At 35.1% G+C, this 24868-nt stretch overlaps 1 protein-coding gene across 5 annotated transcripts in view; it reads right to left on the minus strand.

The window, feature by feature from the left end:
* Nucleotides 1-711: 711 nt before the first annotated feature.
* The window catches only part of CDH8 (cadherin 8), a 362321-nt gene continuing 338164 nt past the window's right edge, over nt 712-24868 (minus strand). For 3 of the 5 annotated variants that reach the window (XM_078438839.2, XM_060650611.3, XM_060650612.3), the window contains exons 12-13: nt 4214-4465; nt 715-2803 (exon numbers count right to left, since the gene is read on the minus strand). In XM_078438839.2, coding sequence (XP_078294965.2) covers nt 2310-2803; nt 4214-4465 — 746 coding nt within the window. In that variant the 3' untranslated portion in view covers nt 715-2309. Of the gene's footprint in view, nt 2804-4213; nt 4466-24868 lie in introns of all 5 variants that reach the window. The other 2 variants (XM_060650613.3, XM_060650615.3) reach the window with 2 other exon arrangements.

Consider the following 24868-nt stretch of genomic DNA (forward strand, 5'->3'; position numbering starts at 1 on the left):
CTCAAGAAAAAGTGTCCAATAGCCAGAGCATAAAACATGAACTATTCTCAGGCAACAGACACTCAATGAGTCAACTAAGTCCCTGGATAGTTGTAAATTCCAATATTCATACATTTTATGTCTGTCACAGTGGAGGCAGTCTCCAGGATTTGATATCTTTGGTTTTCTAGCCAAAGTCCTGCTCTTCCCAGGCAACCCCACACCAGGGACTGAGATGGCAGGGGAAGTAGACCTCAACTACTTTTTCCCCAATGACAGACCCCTCATCAGGCAGTCTTTCACTCAGAACCCATTTGGCAGAAGTTGGTCAGGTCTGTATTGCGGTTTAGATCTTTTTTGCTAAATCCTGCATACTGATAACGTTCCTTCTAAAGGTTTTAGACCTGTACTCCTAGCTGAAATCTTTCCCTCCTTATTCTTGTTTCTTTTCTTTTTACTCTTAACTCTATTACAGCTTCTGCTGCCAGGAGGACCCAACAAGCACAGCTGGACTAGACTTTCTGTACACCATGTTCCTTTAATGTCCCTTTTGCTTTGTGTTCATTGCCAGGTTATTTCTTTCCTCTGCTTTATAATAATGACTCTTAGAAATATAAGTGATCCTCGGGATGATTTAGTTGAACATTGTAGAACTCTAATTAGAGTTGATGTCTCTGTTAACAGATCTTCATCTGATTAGGGGAAAAAAAGTGATGACAACAAAGGTATTTATAAAAATATATTTCACAAAGTAGGAAACAATACAGGAGTTTCTCTGAATACAATACATGAAGTAAATAAACAATATTGCATTAAAGCAAAGTAGAAAATTAAAATGATCTGCGTGTAGTACTTGATTTTTATCATACATTTTCTACTCCTAAATGGCAGGATTGTGTTACAAATTGAATATGCTCACATCTTCTAGTGCTGTCCTTTTTTGGAGTCTACGACATTCTGTGCATCACCATGAAGATCAGGGAGAGAAGTGCTAAAAACAAAAGCAGTAAAATTATGTACAAACCACTTCCTGCTTTAAAACAGTGGGGGCAACTTGAAGCATGTTTACTGGGCAGGGCATTATGTAGGTATCTAAAAGTCTAGAGTTTAAATAGTCACATGAATCAATATGCTTTCAGATGTTTGTGCTTGTAGTAAAAACACCAAATACTAGGATTATGAACAAAATAGAAAACAGTCCAAAAGTTTCTCTGGGAAAATGCTGCTCCTGCCATCACCAGCCACAATAACACTTTCTACTCTAAAGAGACTCTTAGCTCCCCTTTTGATAATATTGCCTGCCATACTCATCTCATCAAAATGTACATGTATTAAACATTCATTGTGTGTGTATATATATATATATATATTTATATAAAACAATCTAAAGGATTATTAATGGATATAATTTAGTTTTTTTTTCCATATAGTCCCTTAATCTATATAGATTACCAACCTTAATAAATAAAAGCATTAATGGACATCAATAAAATATTTATTTCGAGGATTAAACAAATAAATTCACGCGCTAGCAATAAAACCATCTGTCTCATATGTAGTCCGCTGTGTGATACGGTTTATCTTTCTGTCCTTGTGGAAGAAGATGAAGTGGAGGGAACGAGTAATCCTGCTTCCAGAAAACAAGCCTGTTTGAATGGGATTTCTCTCCTCCCACCACTGAGTTGGCAATCCCCACCCGGGAATGGATTACGAACATGTGAATATTTTAAGGCTCGACACAATATTTAAAGATGCTATTCGGTCTCTGATGAGTGGGGCCAACAGTTATGTACAATGTGCGGTCACCGTACCGTATAATCTAGGAGGCCTCCCAAAACTCCAGAAAGTCATAACGTACAGCAGACCAAGTATTGCTTTATCGTTTGTGGCGGAATCCTTATTGGTGAAGGGGAAAAAACCATTTGCATTTATAAAAATCCTTGCAGAAGACACATATCAGCAGCACATTTCTTGCAGGTCCATTTTTCTAAGAAAGCACCTTTTAATTTTGATTTTTTCCTCTTTTTAACCATCTCTCTAAGGATTAGCCAGGATCCCAATCTTTGTCTGTGGTGGCTAAGTAAATATCAAATATCCAAAGACTTCTAGAGACTCCACATACTTTAATTCACACTCCACAAGATTTATAACCTCCTAACATATGCTTTTTATTATTAATTTTTGGTTCAACATTGAAATGTAGTTGAGTTTATAGATGATTGGTGCTAAACTTGCCTCTAAAACAAATAGCCACATTGGTTGTATCTAAGGGGTGTGACCCTAGAATATTACAGAATGCTCAGTTCCACTGATTAATTCATAATCCACTGTCAAGTTTCTTTGTCACTTTCACCAACAGAGTAGAGTTCTCCCAGTCTCTTAAAGCGGGGACCCCAGTCACTGAGGTAGTCAAAATTCTGGTCTGAGTCTGAGGTGCTGGACTCCAGGGAGCTGAGGGACCCAGCCACAGACCCTCGGCCTTCATAGCCATAAATCTGAATGGAGTCATATGGCGGGGCAGTTGGGTCATTATCTGCCTCGTGTAGCCGCACATTTATGAATTCATCAACATCAACACCATTCGGAACAGGAGCAAGCCCTTGCCTTGGCATGAACTGCAAATCTGGTTTAATATCCTTACGAGGTAAAAATCCATTAATTCCATCTGGGTTTTGTAAAGTTGCAATATCAAAAGCCTCTGTATCTTCCTCTCCTCCTCCCTCATCATCATAACGAATGATGTTTTCTCGTACGTCTTCATCATCTTTAATAATTAATGGCTCGTTTTTATGTCGCCGCAGAGTTACAAACAGCACCACAATTACTGTAGGAAAAATGTGAAATAACAATTAGCTCAATTTGCAAATAATTTCACAAGCAACATATCATGTATGTTACAAGAGAGTGGCGTTGTGTAGAAACTTGCCAGCATATAGCCTTACTACAATTCACTTGGGAATTAAATTAAACACCTTTCTGAAAGATGGGTTATTGAATTCTGAGTGAGTATTATTCCAGGTTGCTTCTGTTTATTAAATGGTGATGAAGTTGGGTTAAAAGAATTAATTTGCATCTATCCATGGTGAAAGCTGCATATAAGACTGTTACGAGCTCTAGAATAAATGGCACACAGTAGAAAACAGCAAAGATAAAAATAATTAACTTGCTGTGGCTCTTGGGCAAGTTATTTAATATCTTTGATCCCATGTCCTTCTTCGATAAAGAAAAAGTAGCAGAGTAAATCATATCTAGAATATCTTGTGTTTTATCAGCTCTTCAAGACTCTCTCCAATCAAATAATGTTCATTCACAGATGAAGTGATATATCAAGATGAATGTCAAATTGGCATACGCAATTTCTTGCCTTATAAGGAAGCTGGGGCTTCCCCATCTGGGAAGGTACGCCTAAAGGTAGGCAAAAGGAAAGGAATACATACCCAACAGGCAAAGCCAGCCAAACCAAACTAGGATTCACAGGGTAAAATATGTCTAGAAATGTTAATCCAGGCAGTGGGTGAATAGAACGGATGTGACTGGAAAGGTAGTAACTGCCATATCCTTTACTTAAGGACAGGATAAGACATAATTTTCTTCTTATATATCTTTCTAGTCTCTAATGTTGTTTTTATAATTAGAAATTTTTAATGGAAAAGTTACCAAAAAAAAAAAAACTTTCCTTCATTTTCAATCTTCATTTTAAGTTGATTTTAATATCCAGAAAAATAGCTGAAGAACACAGTGTAATTTTGAAAAATATTTTTTTTGTTGTTTGCTTGTTTGTTATCTTTTAGTCTGACCAAACTGTGTGTTTGGATGAACTCAGCAACGCAATGTATACATCGTTTAGAGAAAAGAGTATTATGGACACATGAGAGCCTCCCATTACAGTAAACTGGTGTACATCAGATCTGCAGGCCTTCTTATATGGTAGATGCTGTTGTAACCACATAAAGGTCTCTCCCCACTTCCACCACCATTAGAATTAGTTTGTCTTTTCACTGGTAATGGGATTGAAAAAGGCACTGAATTGTCCTCTCCAATTGGACATTGGCTATCGTGGCACTTTTCTTCCTTCACCCCTATTTGGTAACTTCAAAGCTTGGAGAAGTGCAAGAAAGTTCCTTTTCCCCAGAAGAATGCTGATACCTGACTGGGGTTCAGGTTTGCTGTCCTTATTTAAGTCATTTATGAACCAGAAAAATGGTGACCATTAAGCTGTGAAGGAAATACGTACCTAGCAGCAAAATGATGCATGCTAATATAGCAATTAAGGCGCCCATACTGAGTCCAATCGGAAGGACATAAGCTTCAACATTACAAGACTGGACAACACCATCACTGCTACAGCCACAGACCCGGATGGTCAGGGTGCTGGTGCTGCTCAGAGGAGGATTCCCACTATCACTGATTATGATTGGTAAAAGATAGACTTCTTGCTTCTGGCGGTTGAATCCGTTATGCTTTGCCAAAATGCTGAGGGAATTATCTGGAAAAAGTGAAAATTACAATAGTTTGCATCATTTCCAAATGGCTGCCCAAACAACACTTGTTTTTCTAGTTCATAAATCCTCTGGAAAACTCAAGAGAATCCCAACTCCACTAGACCAGTTAGATTCTTTCCCCCTCCCTACCTCCCCAATTGACATGGACCAAAACATCCATGCCCTGCAAATTTAATAAATGGGCCCCCACCATGAATTAATGAAATTTTACCATCACTTTGTAAATGCAAAATATTTCTTTTATAAAAATAATCTTCAGGTGTCCTTTCAGAAGACACAAATTAACCCACGTTTCCACAAATAAGTTTATTTTTTCCCTCATTTATCCTGATAATGCAAAATTGACTGAAAAGAATTGGACCACATTTGAAAGGCATGTTTGAGAAATTCTGCATTGAAAGATAGACTATATGACGATATGGCATACAAAACAATGCACTCTGTTGTCTCCCACAGGTATCTAAAAAGAGTCATTCACACCCTTGAGCATTTAAACTAACAAAAGTCCCATTTACTGCCAATTGGAGGAGATATGCCACATATATTAAAATTCTGTAGAGAAGACCTATACTGGTTATGCAAAAAAGAATAAATGGAAAAGTCCCTGGAGCAAATGCTCCATTTTGCATGTATCAGTCGATTATACAGAGAGATATATTGGTTATCTAGAGCAACATTTCAAGACAATTAAGCCGTACGGAAGGGTTCATTTCAGTTCAGGGTAAAACTTGTCAGCGAAGAGTAATTGAACCCATGCTAGCCCTATGGTTCTCAAAATTTCACCCCTCAAAATAAAACTTCATAGTCATTCATGCCCAGCTCATGAACTATAGTCATATTGTATATATTAACTATTGTTTTCTCCTTTTGATTAATGAAAGACATATATCTATTCAAAATGGGAACATACTTTCCTTTTTATATTCTACATGGAAGCAAATAAACAATCTCAGATAACATGTATAATATTATTTGAGCAAAAGGATTATTTCAGTTCAGATTTTTTTCACATATTGGCAAGTTTGTAGACCCTAGAATACCTGGCTACCTCATTGTTGCATAATAAGCAGGGATTCCAAACCATTGTTGTCCAATTCTTGGTCATTAATGTCCTTCTGGCTTCCAGAACACTCAAATACATGAACACATATTCTACTCAAATGACTTTAAATGAATGTGTTAAATTTTCTGTACCATATAGTGCTATTCCAGAATTTAAAAAAAAAGATGGCCGTTCCCCAAAATAGATGTATAAATTATATTTTTGTTTTAAGATATAAATGGATCTCTAATGCCTTGCTAGTAAGCAAATAGGAAAACACTCAAATTGAGTAACATTATTTTTTGTAAATTTCTTTTCGTTGTTCCTCATTAGTAGTTGAAGACTGAAAAGAGTTCTCTAATAGAGTTAAGTAGTGGTGTACCAAATGATCCAGTTATCTTTATTTCCAAGACATGGAGGGAAATACCACTAAGCTAAAAAATGGGAGAACATTATCTCAAAACAGATACAGAATATATAGTTATGTTATATTTTCAGAAAATGTGTGACAAGTTGGAGTACAGTTAATTAGTGCAAGGAACATTTGTGGATGATTTCATATACCATAGTTCAAAACAGAAGATGGGAATTGTTCTTCAAGATGCAATTAATAAAATTACAATGAGACTTTTGCCTTTTTGTGGTTGACATTATTTATATGGGAAACTATTTTTGCATATTCTCTCTTTAAAACAATCTATAATGATAATTTAGAAACCGCAGCAGGAATATTGCTCAGTGTCGAAAAAAACTATGCTCTTTAATACGTATAAAAGCATTAGTGAGTCCACCACTAAACTTACAGTGTTTACTATTCCTTGCATTTGCATTTGTTATTCCCGTCCTAGATAATGAAAATTATTATCTGAGTAAAGGAAGTCTATGAGTCATTTTTGGCAAATTTTACCTGCTACCTCCAGGCAAGTCAATTCCCTATTTGCCTATTCATTTTTCTCCTTTAAAAAAAAAAAAACAAAAAACAAAAAACAACAACTATTTCTAATTGGTGTTTATATTTATTATGGATTTATTTTATTATGCCAAATGAAATTGTCATTATTGTACACTTTAAAAAAAAACAAGTATCAGCAGTTTCACACAGTTCAAATTCCTGCATTTGAAATACATTAAAAAAAATCTACATGTGGCAAATATCTTTTATGAAGCTATGGTTAGTTTCTTTAAGACTTATGGTGCCTTTTAATTTCATGAAAGTTTTAATTTAATATAGTCAGTTTTATCAATCTCTTTTAGGTTTGTGCTTCTAAACTGAGTTTTTAAAAGTAAATTACATGAAATATATTTATAATGCCATCTGTCACATTTAGGTGATTGTATGGAATTGTGTGTGTGTGTGTGTGTGTGTGTTTCTTTCTTTACTGGTAATTGATTTCCCCAAGGTTAATTATTGAGTAACTTATCCTTTACTCACTGCTCTTCAACTCTCAGTTTCTCACAAATCAAACTTTTGTGCACCCTCACCCTTTTAGGAGCTCTCTATTATGTTCCCAATGCTCTGTTTTTATAAATCTGCATCAGTAATACACTTTTATGTATGGAAACTTCATAATAAATCCTGATGTTTATTAGATTAATTTCCCTTTCATGTTCTTCTTTACGAGTATCATGGCTATTATTGTTCATTTGCTAATCTCTGACAATTATAGAATCAGATTAGCAAATTGTATGAAAATCCCTATAAGAACTTTAGTAGAAATTATGTTAAAATATAAATCAACTTTGAGAGAATTGGCATCACCTTTACTGTCTTTAGTCTTCCATTTCAAGATCATAGTTTCCTTATTTTCTTTAATATATATCACTAAACATGTAATTTTTAACTTTTAGCTACAAGAGAATTTCACATCTTTTGTTAGATTTAATATTGGTACTGTATATCTTTTGTTGCTTTGGTAATATTATCAAACTGCAAAGTGATATTAATATTTTAAAAGTGCACTTTCTGATCATTGTTGCTAGTGTGTAAAGTGTAATTGTTTTATGCATTGATTTTAATTCTAGCAATCTTGTAAACTTTTCTTTATTTATAAAAGTAATATTCTCATCACAGAGTTCCACTTCAGCAAGACAATGATGTGAGGAGCTCCACAGAACTGTTCTCTAGTGAAAATGGTGATTATAAAAGAAAAACCATTTAACATCTCTGGAAATGGTCCTGGAGGCAAGCAGCAAATGAAGAAACATTTATCCAGGACAATCTATCAAAGGTTGGTAAGAATGACGAGACTCATGTGTGAAGTAGAACCCACTTTCTCCCAGCTCTGTGAGATGGAAAATCCACTCTATACTGATTCAGCCAAGAACATAGGGCTCCCTGTCCCCTCAGCTAAGACAGTTAAAGAACTGTCTTAGCAGGAGATACAGGGTGTGAGCAGTCTCATCCTACTATATTATTGAAACTAAATTTCAAGTGAGTGCAGCCAAAAGAGGGTTCCTTTCTTTCTCACAGCCCTTGCTTGTGAGACAGAAACTCTCCCTGGGAAGGGTTCCCCTGGGGATATAGGGCCTCAGTTACCCTTGCCCTAGCCTATCAGGCACTGGTTACACACTGGGAAGGACAAGCCAAAAAACTTGACGTTACTCCACATCCACTCCCCACCCCCACCCAGCACCAAGTGCTCATCATCTAAAACAGAGGCTTCATTCAGAGAAACACATCATAGTTTCCAACTCAACTCTGGAGAGAGTGGCTTACAGTTTGGCCTCAGTGGAGACACAGAGAACCTGAGACAGAGACTAGGGGAGCAACATGCCTGGGGAGAACACATCTGAAACACTGACTTAGAGAAATATTCTAGGAGCCCAAACTTGATTGGCTTAGTCTGTAGAGCAATCTTGCCCCCAATCTGAAAACAATACAGAAATCATCTGGCAGTTAGTGGAGTTTAACAATTGGAACATGGTCAGGGGCAGAGAATCCTGCCCAAATCACTGTCATTCTAGGGTGACTGTAGGCATACCCAAGGCTGGGATCCTTTGAGTTGAAATATCAGTGGTTTAAAATTTCAGATAGGAAATAGACTTAACAAAAACATTCTAGCCAGTCATTAAACAAATTAAGCAAAAACAGCAATATTAAGCTCTCAGTGTGTGTAGGGGGGGTGTCAATATCCAAAACTGCTATAATATCTAAAACGTCCAGTTTCCAACAAAAAAGTACAAGATATACAAAGAAATAGGAAACCCATATAGCAAGGGGGAAAAAAAGGAGGCAAAAGAAACTATTCATGAAAGCAACCAGATATCAGATTAAACAGACTTCTAAGAAGCCATTATAAAAGTGTTCAATAAACTAAACTATGATTAAAGAAAGAAAGGTCTGATAATAATATCACATCAAATAATATAAATAGATAAATAGAAATTATTTTTAAAAATAACATTTAAAAAAGAACATGGAAATTCTGGAGTTAAGAAGCACAATAACTGAAATAAAATACTAATTAGGCTGACTAAAATGTAGATTTGAATTGGCAAAAGAAAGTGTTCATGTAGTTGAAGATAGATGCATAGGAAATATGCAAGCTGAAGAATAGAGAGGAAAAAAGAGAATAAAGAATAATGAACAGAGCCTCATAAAAATGTGGCTCCAAAATATGTGGATGAAAAATACCAGAAAAGAAGAAAAGAAAAGAAAAATAATAAAGCTGACAACTTCAAACAATTTTGAAGACATTAACCTATACATTCAGAAACCTCAACAAACTCTAAGAAGACAAATGCAAAGAGTTTCACAGTGTATCCTAGTAAAAATACTCAAAGCCAAAGACAAGGAGAACAACTTGAAAGCAAGACAAAATTGACTCATCCCTTCCAAGGGACTCCAATAAGATTAACTGAATTTTTATAGAAATAATGGAGGCCACAGGGCGCCTGGGTGGCTCAGTTGACTGAGTGGTCGACTTCAGCTCAGGTCATGATCTCGCGGTCCGTGAGTTTGAGCCCCACATTGGGCTCTGTGCTGGCAGCTCAGAGCCTGGAGCCTGCTTCGGATTCTGTGTCTCCCTCTCTTTCTGCTCCTCCCCTGCTTGTGCTCTCTCTCTCTCTCTCAAAAATAAATAAATGTTGGGGCGCCTTGGTGGCTCAGTCGGTTAAGCGTCCGACTTCGACTCAGGTCGTGATCTCATGGTGTGTGAGTTCGAGCCCCGCGTCGGGCTCTGTGCTGACAGCTCAGAGCCTGGATCCTGTTTCGGATTCTGTGTCTCCCTCTCTCTGACCCTCCCCCGTTCATGCTCTGTCTCTCTCTGTCTCAAAAATAAATAAACGTTAAAAAAAATAAATGTTAAAAATTTTTTTAAAAAAGGAAAGAAAAGAAATAATGGAGGCCAGAAGGACATGAGATAGCATTTTCAAAGTGTTTAGAGCAAACACTTTCAACCAAGGATCATATATTCAGCAAAGCCTTCTTTCCAAAACAAACAAAAAAAATATGAAATAGAAGCTTGGAAAGTAAACATCAAGCTGAGGAAATTCATCAGCAGCAGACATGCCTTGTAAGAAATACCAAAGGAACTCTTTCAGACTGAAAGCTAATAACCTCAGATGGTAATTCAGATTCACATTTAAAAAAAAAAAAAAAGAGGACCAGGAAAAGTAATTATGTCATCATGAAAGATGGAATACACAACTTTCTCCTTTTTTCTTCACTGTTTTATAAAGCAATTGTATAAAACAGTAAGTACATAATATATTGTTGGCATGTAATATCTAGATATTCAAAAGTAATAGTTGGATATTCCAGCATCCCACTTTTAATAATGGATAAAACAACTAGGCAGAAATAAACAAGGAAATAGGAAATAGAAGACTTGAAAAACAGTATAAATCAATGATATCTAAGTGATATCTATAGAACACTCCACTCAACAACAGTAGAATAAATACTCTTCTCAAGTACACATTGAACATTCTGCAGTGTAGACAATATGTGAGGGTGTAAAATAAACTTGAGTAAAATTTAAAAAGATAATAATGCAAAATTTGTTTTCTGACTATAATGGAATGAAGAAACATGAAAAATAGAAATTTGGGAAACTAACAAATCTGTGGAAATTAAACAATGCATTATTCAATAATCATTGGGTCAAAGGCAAGGTCAAAAGGGAGATTGGAAAATATTGTGAGACAATGCAAATGAAAATACAGCATATCAAAATGTAAGGGATGCAGCTAAAGCAATGTTTAGAGGGAAAGTTATAGTTTTAAATGCCTACGTTATTAGTTTTTTTCTTATTGTACTATACTAGCTAGACCTTCTAACAGAATTTTGAGCATAAGAAGTTATGGTGATACCTGTACCTTGTTCTTGATACTACAAAAGAGAAAATAGGTTTTGACTTTCAACATTAAGATGACTGATTTTATTGGAAGGCAGTTTTTGTTCAAGTTTGTTTACTTGTACTCTTTTTTCCTCCTTAATTTTTCTTTCTTTTTTGTTCTCTTTGCAATGATGCAAAGGGAAAAGGCAGCCATATAAAAGACAGCTGTTCAATACCTCTAAAGTTGGATTCAATTGGGTTACTGTATTATTTAAAAACTTTTTTTTCATACCTTTTTGTTTTAATGCATTTCCAATTTCTATCATGTTGCCTTTGCATCATAATCTATTCCATCCTCTTGGCTTCTGCTCCTGGGTTTTGTATTTATTGCATTTACTTTTTTTTTTTCCCTTGGAGCAAATAGAAGAACATATCCTGGTGACTTACTAGAGAAAATACATTTTCTAAAACTGAAAAAATTATGAGAAAAAAAGAGTGGTCACTGAAAGCCCATCAACATATATGTCATGATTTATTTTTAAATTTAAATCTTTTGAAATTGAGTATAAAATAACACAGTTTGAGAAAGGGGAGAAGGGTGTTTTGTCAAGATCTATGTAAGAAGAGGATGGAGCAAGAGAGTTTGGTATTCTCTAGGGAGGACTAATATCCAGGTGGAGAGCAATGTCCACTTGCTGTCCACTTCATGCATTTGTGTTACACTGAGATAGAAACATATCTCTTCAGCTTATCACCTGGTTGCCTGATACTCTTAATAGGTGAAATAGTCAAATATCAGTATTCCTTATTATTTCCATAAGTTAAAGATTTCTCCTATTTTCTCATCTTCCTGGAATATTTTGCTTATGAGCATTACACCAAGGAGGATGAATGATTCCATTCCAGAATCTTGCTTCATACTCTAAACCCATTCGTTTTTGCTTATGACTGATTTGTGAAAGAAAGATCTTGGTGGAAAGTTAAAGTGGACCAGTAACACCAGACATAGTTCTCAAAATTGACAATATTCCAAAAATAGTAGAATCGTTGGGTTTCTTACTCCTTGGCTGAGTAATACAAGGTCTACACCAAATAAATAGTAAAGTAGAGAACAGATAAACAGTAGGGGTATATGCTTGCTTTTTTCAGACAGCACATTACATTATGCCATTTTGTATGAGATTCCTTTCAGATTCTGATAACATATTCATTGTAAATAAAAATATTTACTTATATGCTTAGTTTGCCATTTTTTTCCTCCAGATATACCTATTAGTGCATTATTGGAGGTTGTTTGATATTGTATCAAATACAGCCATCTTAAAATTAAAGTCTCAGAATTTTAACACAATGGTTTTAACACTGAGGAGACAAATAGATAATACTCAGTAAAGTGTGTGTATTATCTCAGTAAAGTCTAACCCCCTTGAGGGAGTCTAGCCTTAGTCATGGCTCTATTCCAAGTCTTCAGCACAGGACTTGACACAGAGTGAAGATCCTCATAAAAAACAGCAACACTGGTGGGGTTGTTTTATCCACTTTTATTTGGAATGTTTCAGTTCTAAGGAAGTGATCAACTAACTGATATGATAGAAGCTTGCTAAGTCTTTTCAAAATTTCTGCTGCATATGAGAGTTTTTCTTCCTATGTGACTTACATGGTCGAGCCCCAGCCTCATCCTCCAGCTTCCCGTCCTACCACTCCTCTGTGTTCTAGCCATCCTGGCCTTTTCTGAGTCAAGGATCTTCTTTCCTTCATGCTTTCATAATTGCTCTTTCTTCTACCTCATAATCTCTCTACCTTTCCTTAGCCCTCATTTGAATTAACATTTATGCATTCTTTATGTCTGTACTTAAATGTAATTTTGGGGGGATAATTCCTTTACTAACCATCCCCAGCCTTCTCAGACAGAGTGTTTATGCAATCTAATAAGATAATCTTTATATTTTTATCAAAGAACTTATTACAAAGAAATAATATAGTAATAGGGATGTGATCGATACAGGGGATGCCAAAATAAACTGAAAAACTTTTAAGTAATGAATAACCAATTTAAAATGCATAATGAGTACTCAGCAAATATTTGTTAAGTGAATGAATAATCATTAGCTGCATTTTATGGGTCTCACATTTATTTCCCTTCATGTTATTTTGTCATAGGGAATTATATGTGATTCAGAATAAGTCAGTGAGAAAGTTCAGTTTAGGCTACTGGAAAGGATTTATAGCCCAAGGTCCTATATGGAAATTTAAGAGATATATTCATGGTTTCTCAGTCTTACTCTGGGCATAACTAATACCATGTATCATGAACAATAAACTAAGGGTGCTTAGATTCAAATAGAGAAGACTGAGAGGAGAAGAATATTTGAAATACCATCTCAGATATCTAACATATGTGAACTATCATCATGTTAAAGAGTGCACACCAGAATTCCCTTTTACTGAGCTGAAATTCAATAACTTAGTCCTGTATTCAGAGGGGGGCACATAATCGGAATTAGAATCTCCTGTAGCTGGTTTAGGAGGAATGTCCTCTTTGATTTTTAATATTCAGTCTTTATATCATTTAGAGTTGGCAATCAAGGGCCTTCTTTCATAGAACATTAATACTCTTAGAAGAAAAGTTTCTTTGTATAAATAAGCCAGTAAGCATTTGTGATAGACTAAATGTTTGTGCCTCTCCCTCCACCTGCAGTTGACATTTGTAAGCTCCAACCCCCAGTGTGGCTGTCTATGGAGATAGATCTTTTAAGGAAATTAATTAAGGGTAAATGAGGTCATAGGGTGGGGTCCTGGTCCTATAGAATTTGTGCCCTTATAAGAAGAGACACAAGAATGCTTCTCTTTCTCTACCCATGGGTGCACAAAGAAAAGGTCATGTGAACACAAAGAAACATGGTGGCCTCTTACAAGCAGCCAGGAGAAGAGGCTTCAGAATGAAACATACCTTGCCTGCCCCTTGATCTTAGACTTCCTAACCTCCCAAACTGTGAGAAACAAATGTTGTTTAAGCCACCAGTTTGCAGTGTTTGTTATAGCAGCCTGAGCAAACTAAAATCTTGTAGGCAATAATTATTTCTGTATACATACTCCATGAAATATCCAAATCTATCTAAAGAGATAGACTGTGTCTACCTGGATAATTCTTTAACTTTATTTGTGTAATTTTCCCACAGTCCTCACTAATTTCCTTCCTTCCATTTATTTTCTATGTATTTTTAATAGAAAAAGAAAGGTCATTATTCTTGTTATTATTTAAATATCCCATGTTCTTCCCACATTGTCCTTGTTTGTTCCCCCAGATAAAATAAGGCAGGCAAATTAAATTCTCTATTGTTTTACCGTCGTTCATCTATTATTGTTGCCCTGATGCAGAAATTTTACTTTCCCCAAGTCCCATTTATTTGAAATCATGGAGCTATGGCTTTTGTTCATTGTTTTACATGCAAGCAAAAGCAACAAGGAGCCAGAGTTAATGAAGGCACTTGCCAGACAAATGTTTATGACAAAAGGAGTAGATGAAGAGAAGATCACTGGCGTTCTCTCTTTTTGAAAAAATATCTCCTGGCATTTGACTTGCAAATTTATTTCACATTTTCTCGGTCAAGTAAAATGGAATAAAAATGGCAAGGAGGTCAAAACAAAGGGAAAATGGCACTCTGTTCAGTAGGTATGGACAAGAGATTTAATTAAGTCCTTATGGTGTTGTGTCTGCTGTTTATTTCTAAGAGCCTAGCAAAGCAATAGAGATACCGAATCTATTACCTTTTAGCAAATTAGATATAAATATATGTATATACAATACCTAATATTTGGGAATATGGAGTGAAGATCCTACCATTTATATTTCATTTATACATTTTTACTCCAAACACTAAGTGTTGTTGGAAACAATCAGGCTGTAATGAATTAATAAAAACTAAGACTCTGTGAAGCCAATCTCCTCTAGTACCATTATAACTTCCTACATAATTCATTGAAAGTGTACCAACATACTAAATCTGCAACAAGCAACTGGATATTCTGAGCTACCTAATTAGATCATTTGTTACTTGTTTCCTTTTTTTTTCCTCATTAGGTTGTCCACAATACCACCTGATGTCAATAATATCAATGTTTGTCAAGCATTAACTCATTATCAAATTTCCAAATATTTAATAATAAAGTATATCTAGCCATAAAGTAATGATCAATGTTTATTCTGCCTTTAGAAAAAAAACATCATTGTGAATTCTTTTAGAAGTTCCTAGACTAACACCAAATAATGTTTAGTCAAAAATTTGCAAGTACGCATTAAATGAACTAACACTTTTTTAACAGAAAAATTCTGCTATAAGCATGCAATACTACAGTTCTATAAATATCTACATTGTTTTCATTTTGCGGAGGAAATATACAGAAACTGGGCTATGCTTAGGACTCAGCAAGTAGCCTGTGAAAGTTAAACATCTTCTAAAATTCCATAAGAAGCTACATAAACTATTCTTAAATTGTTAATATAAAAGCAAAAAATTAGATTATATGAAGTTGGTGTAGAATATAGTGGTATGAATAGTGATGTCCAAAAAGACATATCCAAGTCCTTTTTTTTGGAAATCTGTGAATGTTACCTTCGTTGGAAAAGAGTCTTTGCATATGTAATTAAATTAAGTGTTTGGAGATGAGTTCATCTGGGGCTGAACCGCTGGGTACTACATTCAAAACATGTATCCTTGTGAGAGTGTGGCAGAGGTAGATTGGACACAGAGTAAAGGAAGAAGTAATGTGACCACAGAGGCAGACATTGGTATGATGTAACCATCAAGCCATGGAATGTCTACAGCCAACAGAGAAGCTGGAAGACAAAAAGGATGAATTTTCCTCCAGAATCTCTGGAGAGGAGTATGGCCCTATAAGCAAATTGATTTTGGATTTCTGGCCTCCAGAACTCTGAGATAATATATCTCTGGTTATTTTAAGCCCCTCAGTTTGTGGTAATTTGTTCTGGGATCCCTAATAAACTAAGTTAATCAGTGAATCTGATTAAATGTGATTTACAGAGTCAGGGAAGGGCATACTTATTCCCATTTTACATATGAGGAATGGAGTTTTTGACAAACAGTGACTTGCTCAAGGTTTCTCAGCTGGTAGCTAAGAATTACAACTAAATCCAATGCATTTTCTACACTTTCTGTCATCTTAACAAAATTCATCTCAGAAAACAAGGGAAAATGAGCTCTAAGAAGGTTAAATTAAAGCTTAAGGATAAGATACAAAACAGAAAGTGTGTGGAGGGAGGTTTTTCCATTCTATGGCACCTTTATCACAAACAAGGAAAAACTAAATGGTCATTGCCACTGTAGATGATAATTCAGTATTTTAGAAGGATCAAAAGGTATTCAGTACAGTACTCCATAGATCTAAATCCCATATCCTGAGAGTCTGCCTAACATAGCACAACATATCATAGCATAACATAACCATGAATTAATTATCAAGAAGTGATTATTTTTGGTGCCAGAGAGAAACACAAGTATTACAGGTACAAATTCTATGCTAGATACAATCATGTTGCCCAAGGTCTTCTGAGTTTGATTATTTTTTCCCTGTATTTAATTTGCATACTTGCTCTTACACAAAATGTTCCATGAACCTTATGCAGATCACTTAATGCTTAGATGAAAAGATTTATCTTACTCCAGGCACTGGGGAATGAGGGATGAAGACTAATATGACCTTCATTTTATTTCAGGAATACCTATATTAACTAACCCCAGAAAGTGAAAACTATACCAACAGTCAGTTTCTGTTCAAATGGAAATTTTAAACCTTTTATAAATATCAACATGTATGACAAAGAGTATTTTTACCTATTTATGCAGAAGTAAAAAAAAAAAAAAAAAAAACAACATTTTTTAGAGTGTGCAAGCTATTTAAATACAAACCAAACCAAACAAAGAAATACTAAGGCTCTTATTGGAATTTCTTGTGAAAATTCCAGAAAATAACCTCATAGTCATTAAAAATCAAGACATTGGAAAGCTAGTGTTGTCAAGAGAGTGACTTTTCCACCACATCGCTATTGATTGAGTAGACCTCTCTAAATATTTAAGAAACTGGGTGTCAGAGATTAATTCTTTTTGCACTGGAGCTGATTAATTCATTTTGCACTGGAGATGATAAATTTGTGCTTATTAACACACTTGATGTATAGGGTAGTTGGACCAGAGAGTAAGGCTGTTTTACAACAGCAGTTCAAGTGAGGTATACATTGCATATAACTTACTGAAATCATTAAATATAGTGAATGGACAACTGAGGATATGAAAGAAAGGAATTACCAAAAGTAGTTTGTTATCTAGTTAACCTGCTTCCATTTGAAGGAGGTCAAGTATCCCTGCAAATCATCATTTTGTTAGATACCATCCTCTCCCTGAATGTTTTGAATTTGCACATATACAAATAAGACATAAGGTGAAAGCCACCAAAAATGGTACAAATGCACATTCCCTTGCTATCACCCACGTCTCTATCTTAACTTCTTTCAAATCTACACTGATACCTTCACTGCATTCTGCCCTCAGTTATTCAGTGCCTATTGTCAACAAGACATCACTGTCAGAGGAAAGATCCTCTGCATACTTTCCCCTAGCATGCTGCAATATGGTCAGATACGATGGTTTTCTGTCTTGCAAAGTGAACGATCCTTGGATGCAGAGATACTGTCTTCTTTAGCAAATGCAAATGCATCATTTCATTTGTCATGTGTGTCACTATATAGAAGTCTTCATGGCGAGATGTTAATCCTTGTTGAATGAGCAAATGGGTGGCCAGGTTAAGTGAGGATGTGATCACTGATCTCAAAGAACTTCTGACACAGAAGGGGAGAGAAAAATGGCATGTAACTAGCCAAAACATAGGCGACTTGGTGGTCTATTCTCTAATTTTGACCTTTGTCCTGCCTTAGCTCTCATACCCTGTGGTCCACTATGCCATATGTACCTTGACTTAAAGTTCCATCATCATAGATACAGATGAAAAGAAGCCTTAAGGAAGGTGAGGCCTGTGGGCTGGGTTTAAAAACAGCTGGTTGTGAAATGGGGAAATACAGAGAATGGCATTCCATCTTTTCTGCTTCCCTGTTTTGTTCAATAGCATTCTGCCCTCAGCGTTTTCATCTAACCTCTGACAACAAGAAAACCACGGGCTCAAAATGGAGTCACTATATTAAAGCCCACATCAGCAAATCAAGACTTGATACCTAAGCTAAATGCAGTTTCAGCTGCCCCCCTGACCCACCACCTGCAAGGAATGTGAACTTCAACCAACCAACCTGGAGTTGTGTGGTCAGCACTAGGACACAGTCCATAATAAGAACCCTTATGTTGCCTTAGAATGCCCACCAGTGCATTCTTTGCTAATAATGTCCTTTTTTCTGGTCCTCTCTGACTTTAAAAAACTTTCTATACTGGACGTCATTGGTGCTCCTTTCTCTTTGCTACATGGGATGCTGTCTGATTCATTTATTCTTGAATAAAGTCAGTTGGAGCTTCAAATATCCTTAGTTGAATTTTCATTCTTTACCACCTCTTTATGAACTATTTGAATGTGATTCACTTACTTGATTTCAAATACCAGACAATATTTCTTTCTAAAATGTTACCCTACATCTCTTCTACTTACCTACTGACCATATGTACCTGAATGTTCAGTAGCACAAATTCAACCTTTCAAATAATGGAACTAATAATATTTCATCCATATTCTTCCCCATTTTTAAAAATCCCTTTCTTGGTTCCGTTCCTTGCATCATCTGTGTGGCTTTATGACTTTATACGTCTCTCCCCTTGCATCCAATAACCTCACTTCTTTCTTTTCATGTAAGAAAGTTCTGTCCATCCTTCAGTAACTAGCTGAAAATTTATTACTTCATTTATGAAGAAGGCTGTAGGAACAGCCTAGGGATTTGGGAGTATCTAATTCAGAGATGAAATGGAGATTGGATTATAAAGAAATGTAAAGTAAATACAGTGGTTTTAATTGTTCTCTTAAATACATGATAGTGAATACAGTGAATATGAGTTAGTCACTTTGTAACGAGTCTCAAAATACAAAACAGAACCTTGAGAAGTCCAAAATATTCCTAGCCCTACAAAACTAGAATGCAAGGAGAGAGACATATGTCAGCAGTCTTATATTTATTATTACACTAATTAAAATAAAGTGTCCATTATCTCCTAGGGTCTGACATACCTGGTCCATCTTGACATTCCAATCTTAAGCCCATTTAATTATCAACTTAAATCTGAGCAAATATTCACACAAACAGAAGCCAACTCTAAAATTCAGGCAGTAATTCAGATATAAATATTTGCATGTGTTAAAAATGCCTATTCTTGGATTTTACCCCAAATCAACTGAATAAGAATTTCCCGGGATAGGCCCTGGACATCTGCATTTCAAATAAATTTTGTTTGCATAAAAATCTCCTGGGATGCCTGAGAGCCATTCTACTCCATTCCATTTCTTCCCTTAGGTGTTTGCAGTGGTTAATGGCTTGGCCCAAACCCTTAGAGGCTCCACTGGGGAAGCTATTATGCGCTGGGTTCTGTAATCCAGCAGGGGTAGCAGCTGATAGCAATTTTCCTGCATAATTCCTTCTTTTCTGGCTTAGTGGTAAAATAACTGCTAAAAAAAGGAGGGAAAGATGCAAGAAAATGTGGCATCCTACAGCGAGCTGAAGTCCAGTGTTTGTCCTTGAATCACTTTAAAGTTTAATATGTTATATTAAAACAGCTTGGCTAAACATATATCTTTGGGCAGGAGTCTTAATATATAGTGAAGGCAAGAGTACGGAAGGCAGTTATGTAGATAAAATTATCATTCAAGCAGTGGTCACATTATCATTCCTCCCAGGTTGCTGAGAATGGCACGTGCTTTTGAATCTTAAAATCCACATCCTGTATAGTATTGGAAATAGTACTGTTTTGATCATACAAAAATGACTTTACATTAAAGGTCAAACTGATTTGCTTTTCCTCAGATTCACCCACATATTAACAGGTTAAAATACGATGGAAGGAGCAGAAATAAAATGATTGAAGAAGAAGATACCTGTGTAGGTCACCCTTATGACTGAAATAGAAATCACATCAAGCTCATTCAAACTCTTTTTATTGAAAATGTAATCTGATAAAATTCCCTATTGTTATACACTATAGAGAAATCTGAATACATTTTGAAGTCATGCATGATTTCATTTTAATACTTTCTTTGAAAATAAAAGGGATTTTTTTGATGAGTCTTTTAAAATATTCTCAAGATGTTATTTGATTTTCCAAGCTTGCCAACCCCCGTTGACAATGGATGCGTAGTATTTTCTGGTACTGGGCAGTGATATAAAGATCCCTACTATCAAATATTCCACATTCTGGCACCATAGAGCTGTGCTTAACAAATAGAAATTTAGGGGAGTTCTTCCATTTTCAACATTCTAAATCCTCAATAGCTTATCTTAAGGTATAATTCCTTTAGGGTGTGTATTTCAGAATTTTTCTGAATATCTTATTAGATAATATTCAGGCTCTGGAATCATTCCTCATTGTGTTTGCACACCAATTTCATTACTTACCTGGTTGCATTTTAAAATAATTTCCCCATGGTCAGAGCAAATACTTTTATTGTACCCAAATTACTAATTACAAAACCAAGAGTCAGAAGGTCTTTGAGGAGCAAATGTGTTTTTCTTCCTGAGGTGTATAATAAAACTTAAAATAACAGTGGTTTTCATTAGTATATGTAAAGCTATCAGTTACCTTAACTTTGAAATTAAGTGAAGACCTGTAATCTTTTAAGAATATTTGGATTTCAGAGTTTTATACTTTATAAGGAATTTCTGTTTGAAAACCTCAAAGTTGGAATATAAAGTAAAGAACTGAGAAAATAAAGGTTAAGGAGTAAGACTTCAGGATGCACTGAGGAAGAGTTTCCAGAATGGAATATGATGAGGTTCTTATAGAATCCAGATGCAGTATGAAGTGATTTCTAAGGAAAACTTCCACTTAATTACTATAAAAAATCAGTCATCGGTTTTAGTAATCCAGATTTCGATTTAAAACTTTATCTTAATCAAAAGGAAGCCCACTGAACTCACAGAAAAATCCAAAAAAGCCAAAAACCACTAGGAAATTGCTACAGTTCGGAGCTAGGTTCAGAAAATCCATTGATGACAATTCCTAAAGAGAAGACTGCCCAATGAAAGTTTATATCTTACATCGCCCGTGTCTAGTATTAGATCGTGTACACAGTAGGTGATGTTAAATTGCATAGTTCTTCTATTTTATCTTTAACTTTTTTAGCCCAAGATCATTGGTACCATTTGAAAGATTTCTATCTCTATTTTTGTCTTGAGGCCTCTTCCTTCCTTAGAGTATTTTCTCCTGTATGTGTTTCTACTGACTGGGAACACAAATATTTCAACAATTAAGGGGAAAATTTGAGAGTTCTCTAGGAAGCTTGGTCCATGTCATTTTAGGATGCATTTTATCCATCAGTAAATAGCTCACTTCTTTGTTTAAAATGGTCTGGTTCTTGCAAATTTTCTCTCTCTAACTGTGAATCAAGATTGTTCTAAGAATATACAACATATCCCCTACTTTCAAATGGAATATTTTTATTATACATTTCTTTGATGGTGCTCACCTTGCATTGCTATCTACTCTTGTTGTTATTGTACCAAATGAACAACTTTGACAAGTATAACTCATTTATATAAAAATTTTACTCTTTCTTACCTAGGAATATTTAACTCACCTGGATCATTGTCCTTGGAAAAAATTTGGTGCACATTCTACAACATTATTGGTGAGTCTTAATGATGAGACATCTCATTTTAATATTTAAAAAGTACTATTCAGTGTCATTTGAAAGCTCCCAACTTGAGAAAAGTCCAAGGAGAGACTAATAGTCTCACTGAACTGAAGACACAAAGATGGGTTTTGGATTTGTAGGAGTAAGTACCAGAGAAAAAGAATGTATGCAAAGAGAGAGGTAAGGAAAGTGATAAAAAGGGGACAATTTTGGAAAAAAAATATTATGAAAACTTTTCATTTAAGAAAGCTGTAATAATATTAGCTATATTAATATACTAAGCAAAGTGGAATGCATGTTAGTATCAATCAAAATAAATTTTAGAACAATGAAAATTATCAGTTATAAAGAGGGCTATTTCATAGTAATGAATATGTCAATTCAGTAAGAAGGTTTAATATGTGATGATCAAATATACCTTTCAAAAATACATAAGACAGACAGAGACCCACCCCCTGAGGTAGGCAGCTGTCAGTTGAACTCCCCTGCTCTCACATCCCCAGAGAGTACTTTCACTTTAATAAACTTTCCTACTTGTACCACTGGGGAAAAAAAAAAAAAATACCTAAGACAAAAAGTGACGGAATTGAAAGTAGCAACAGACAATTCCATAATACTTTGCAATTTCAAAACTCCTTTCTCAAGTTATCGATACAACAAATAGGAAGAAAACAGTAAGGTGACAGAATAGCTGAACGTGATGGTTTTAGTCTATAAACTGATGTAAATTATTTGTCATTTAAATTATTTGTCGGAAAATTCCACTCAACAATAGGAGAAAACATACATATATAAATATAAATATATATGTGTGTATATATATATATACAAACAAAACCATATATATGTGTGTGTGTGTATACATATATATATAAACAAACAAACAAAACCCCATATATATATATATGGTTTTTTGTTTGTTTGTTTTTGGTTTTTTTTTTCCTCGAAGGTACAAGGACTGTTCACCACGATAGACTACATTCTGGGCCATAAAAAGTTCCAATGCAAAAAAGTTGAAATGAACAAGTTATGTTCCCTGATTCAAAATAATTAAATTAGAATACCTTAACAAGAAAATTATGCCATGAGTCAAAGAAGAAATCACAAGGGTCATTAGAAACTGTATTTGGAACTGAATGAGAATGTAAACACAACCCATTAAAATTTTGTGGGATGGAGCTAAAGAGCTATTTAAGAGAAATATAAAATGTTAAATACTTGTATTAGACATAAACAAAGTCTTAAAATCAGTGACTTAAACTTCCACCTTAAGAAACTTGAAAAAGAGCAAGTTAAGTCCAAATATATAAATGAAAGAGTTTAACAAAGGTAAGTATCAATGAAAGAGTAAATTAAAAAAATATACAAGGCATTCATAAAATGAAATATTGTTTACTGCTAAAGAGCAATGAAACTTATAAAACTTTAACTAGACTAATTAGGAAGTAAAAGAAAACACAAATTACATATTAGAGGTATGAAGAGAGGCAGTGATATGAACAATTTAATAACAATGCTTTCCTTAACTGAGGTGAATTGTACAAGTTTCCTGACATGCAAAAGTGCCTAAACCACCTCAAGAAGGAACAGAAATTTGGAATAGCCTTATATCAATTAAAGAAACTATACTAATAATTAAAAAGCTTACTGTAAAGAAAACCACAATCCCAGATGGCTTCACTAGTGAATTCTACCATACTCTTTAGGAAGATATTATGCCAATTCTACACAAGTCTTCCATAAAATAGAAAAGGAGGAAATATTTCCCAGTTCATTTTATGAGACTAGCATTATCCTGATACTTAAACCAGGCAAAACTATTGCAAACATATGCAGGCACTTCACACATCAATGTCCCCAGGGGTATGAAGTTAAATGTCTTACAACCAGCTTTTCTGAGACAGGGAGAAAGACACTGATAGGTAGCATTTGCCAATTTTTGTGTTGTAGATACGATACCTCAACTATGGTTGATTTCAAGCTAACAACCCAATATTAACCAGCTACACAAATTCCTGAAATCTTAAAAATCAGGTCTCATGAACTACTTACAAAGAGGAGCAGCAGAGCACCAAATATCTTTTAATTAACCTACGGGGGAAAATTCTTAAGAACATTTTAGCAATTTGAATACAGCAATACGAAAAAATGATTCTGACACTACCTAGTGGTATTACTCCTAAGAATATGGTTTTGTTTTTCTCTTATCTTTGAAAGTCAGTTGCCAGATTGATAGGATAAAGGAGAAAAACCACATGATCATTTCAGTAGATGAATTTGATAAAATTCAGCACTCGTTCATGATAAAAAAAACTCAGCTAACGGTGAGTAGGAGATTCTCCTCAACCTAATGAAGGCTATCTTATAAAAACTTGGAATTAACACCTTACATAATGTTGAAAAATATGAATACTTTTTCCCAACCATCAGCAACAAGCAAGGTTGTATTCTTTTGTTTTCAACATTCGGCTACGGGCTCTAAACAGAAAAAAATAAGGCACGAGAAAGAAATTAAAGATTGTAAAAGAAGAAGAAACCTGCTTTATTCACTAACAACATAATACTGAACACAAAAAACTCTAATTGGTATGTAGAATATTTTCATAGCCCCACAAAGTGCCCTTATTGTCTGGTGGCATGTGTGTGCAAGGGACTGACTGTAAAGAGAGATGAAGGGACTTTGTGGGGTGATGGAAATGTGATAGTGATATAGGTGCATGCATTTGTGAAACTTTTCACCTGTGCACTTAAAACGAGTATTTGTTGCAGGTCAATTATATCTCAAGAAAGATTTAAGAATTTCCCAATTCATTTGATTTACATCTGCCTCCCCTGCACTTAGTTTTGCTTCAGGAGTAGAAGGTAGCCTTCCCAAAGTATTTAGTTCTCTTCTCTCTCTGTCCTTCTAATTCCTTTTCTAGTCACATATCTGCTGTATCTGATTGTGACAGCTCCATGATCTGCCCACGGACACATGGGTCAAGGGAAAGGGTAAAATTTCACATGGCTATAATCTGTTACAGCTATAATCTGTTACTGGTGCCCGATGAGAGGGAGATAGAAAGTGCTGGTACTTTTGTTTATTGGGATTTTTCATGTGTTCCTCATAGACTCTAGCACTGGCAGCCCCTCTGACTTGAACTCATGTGATGAAAATGATGCCTTCTTCTGAAATTCCCAAACTGAACTCTTAGAATTACCCTATTTGGTTCCTT

The sequence above is a fragment of the Panthera onca genome, chromosome E2 (assembly GCF_046562875.1).
Source record: "Panthera onca isolate mPanOnc1 chromosome E2, mPanOnc1 haplotype 2, whole genome shotgun sequence".
In the NCBI taxonomy this organism is placed as follows: domain Eukaryota; kingdom Metazoa; phylum Chordata; class Mammalia; order Carnivora; family Felidae; genus Panthera; species Panthera onca.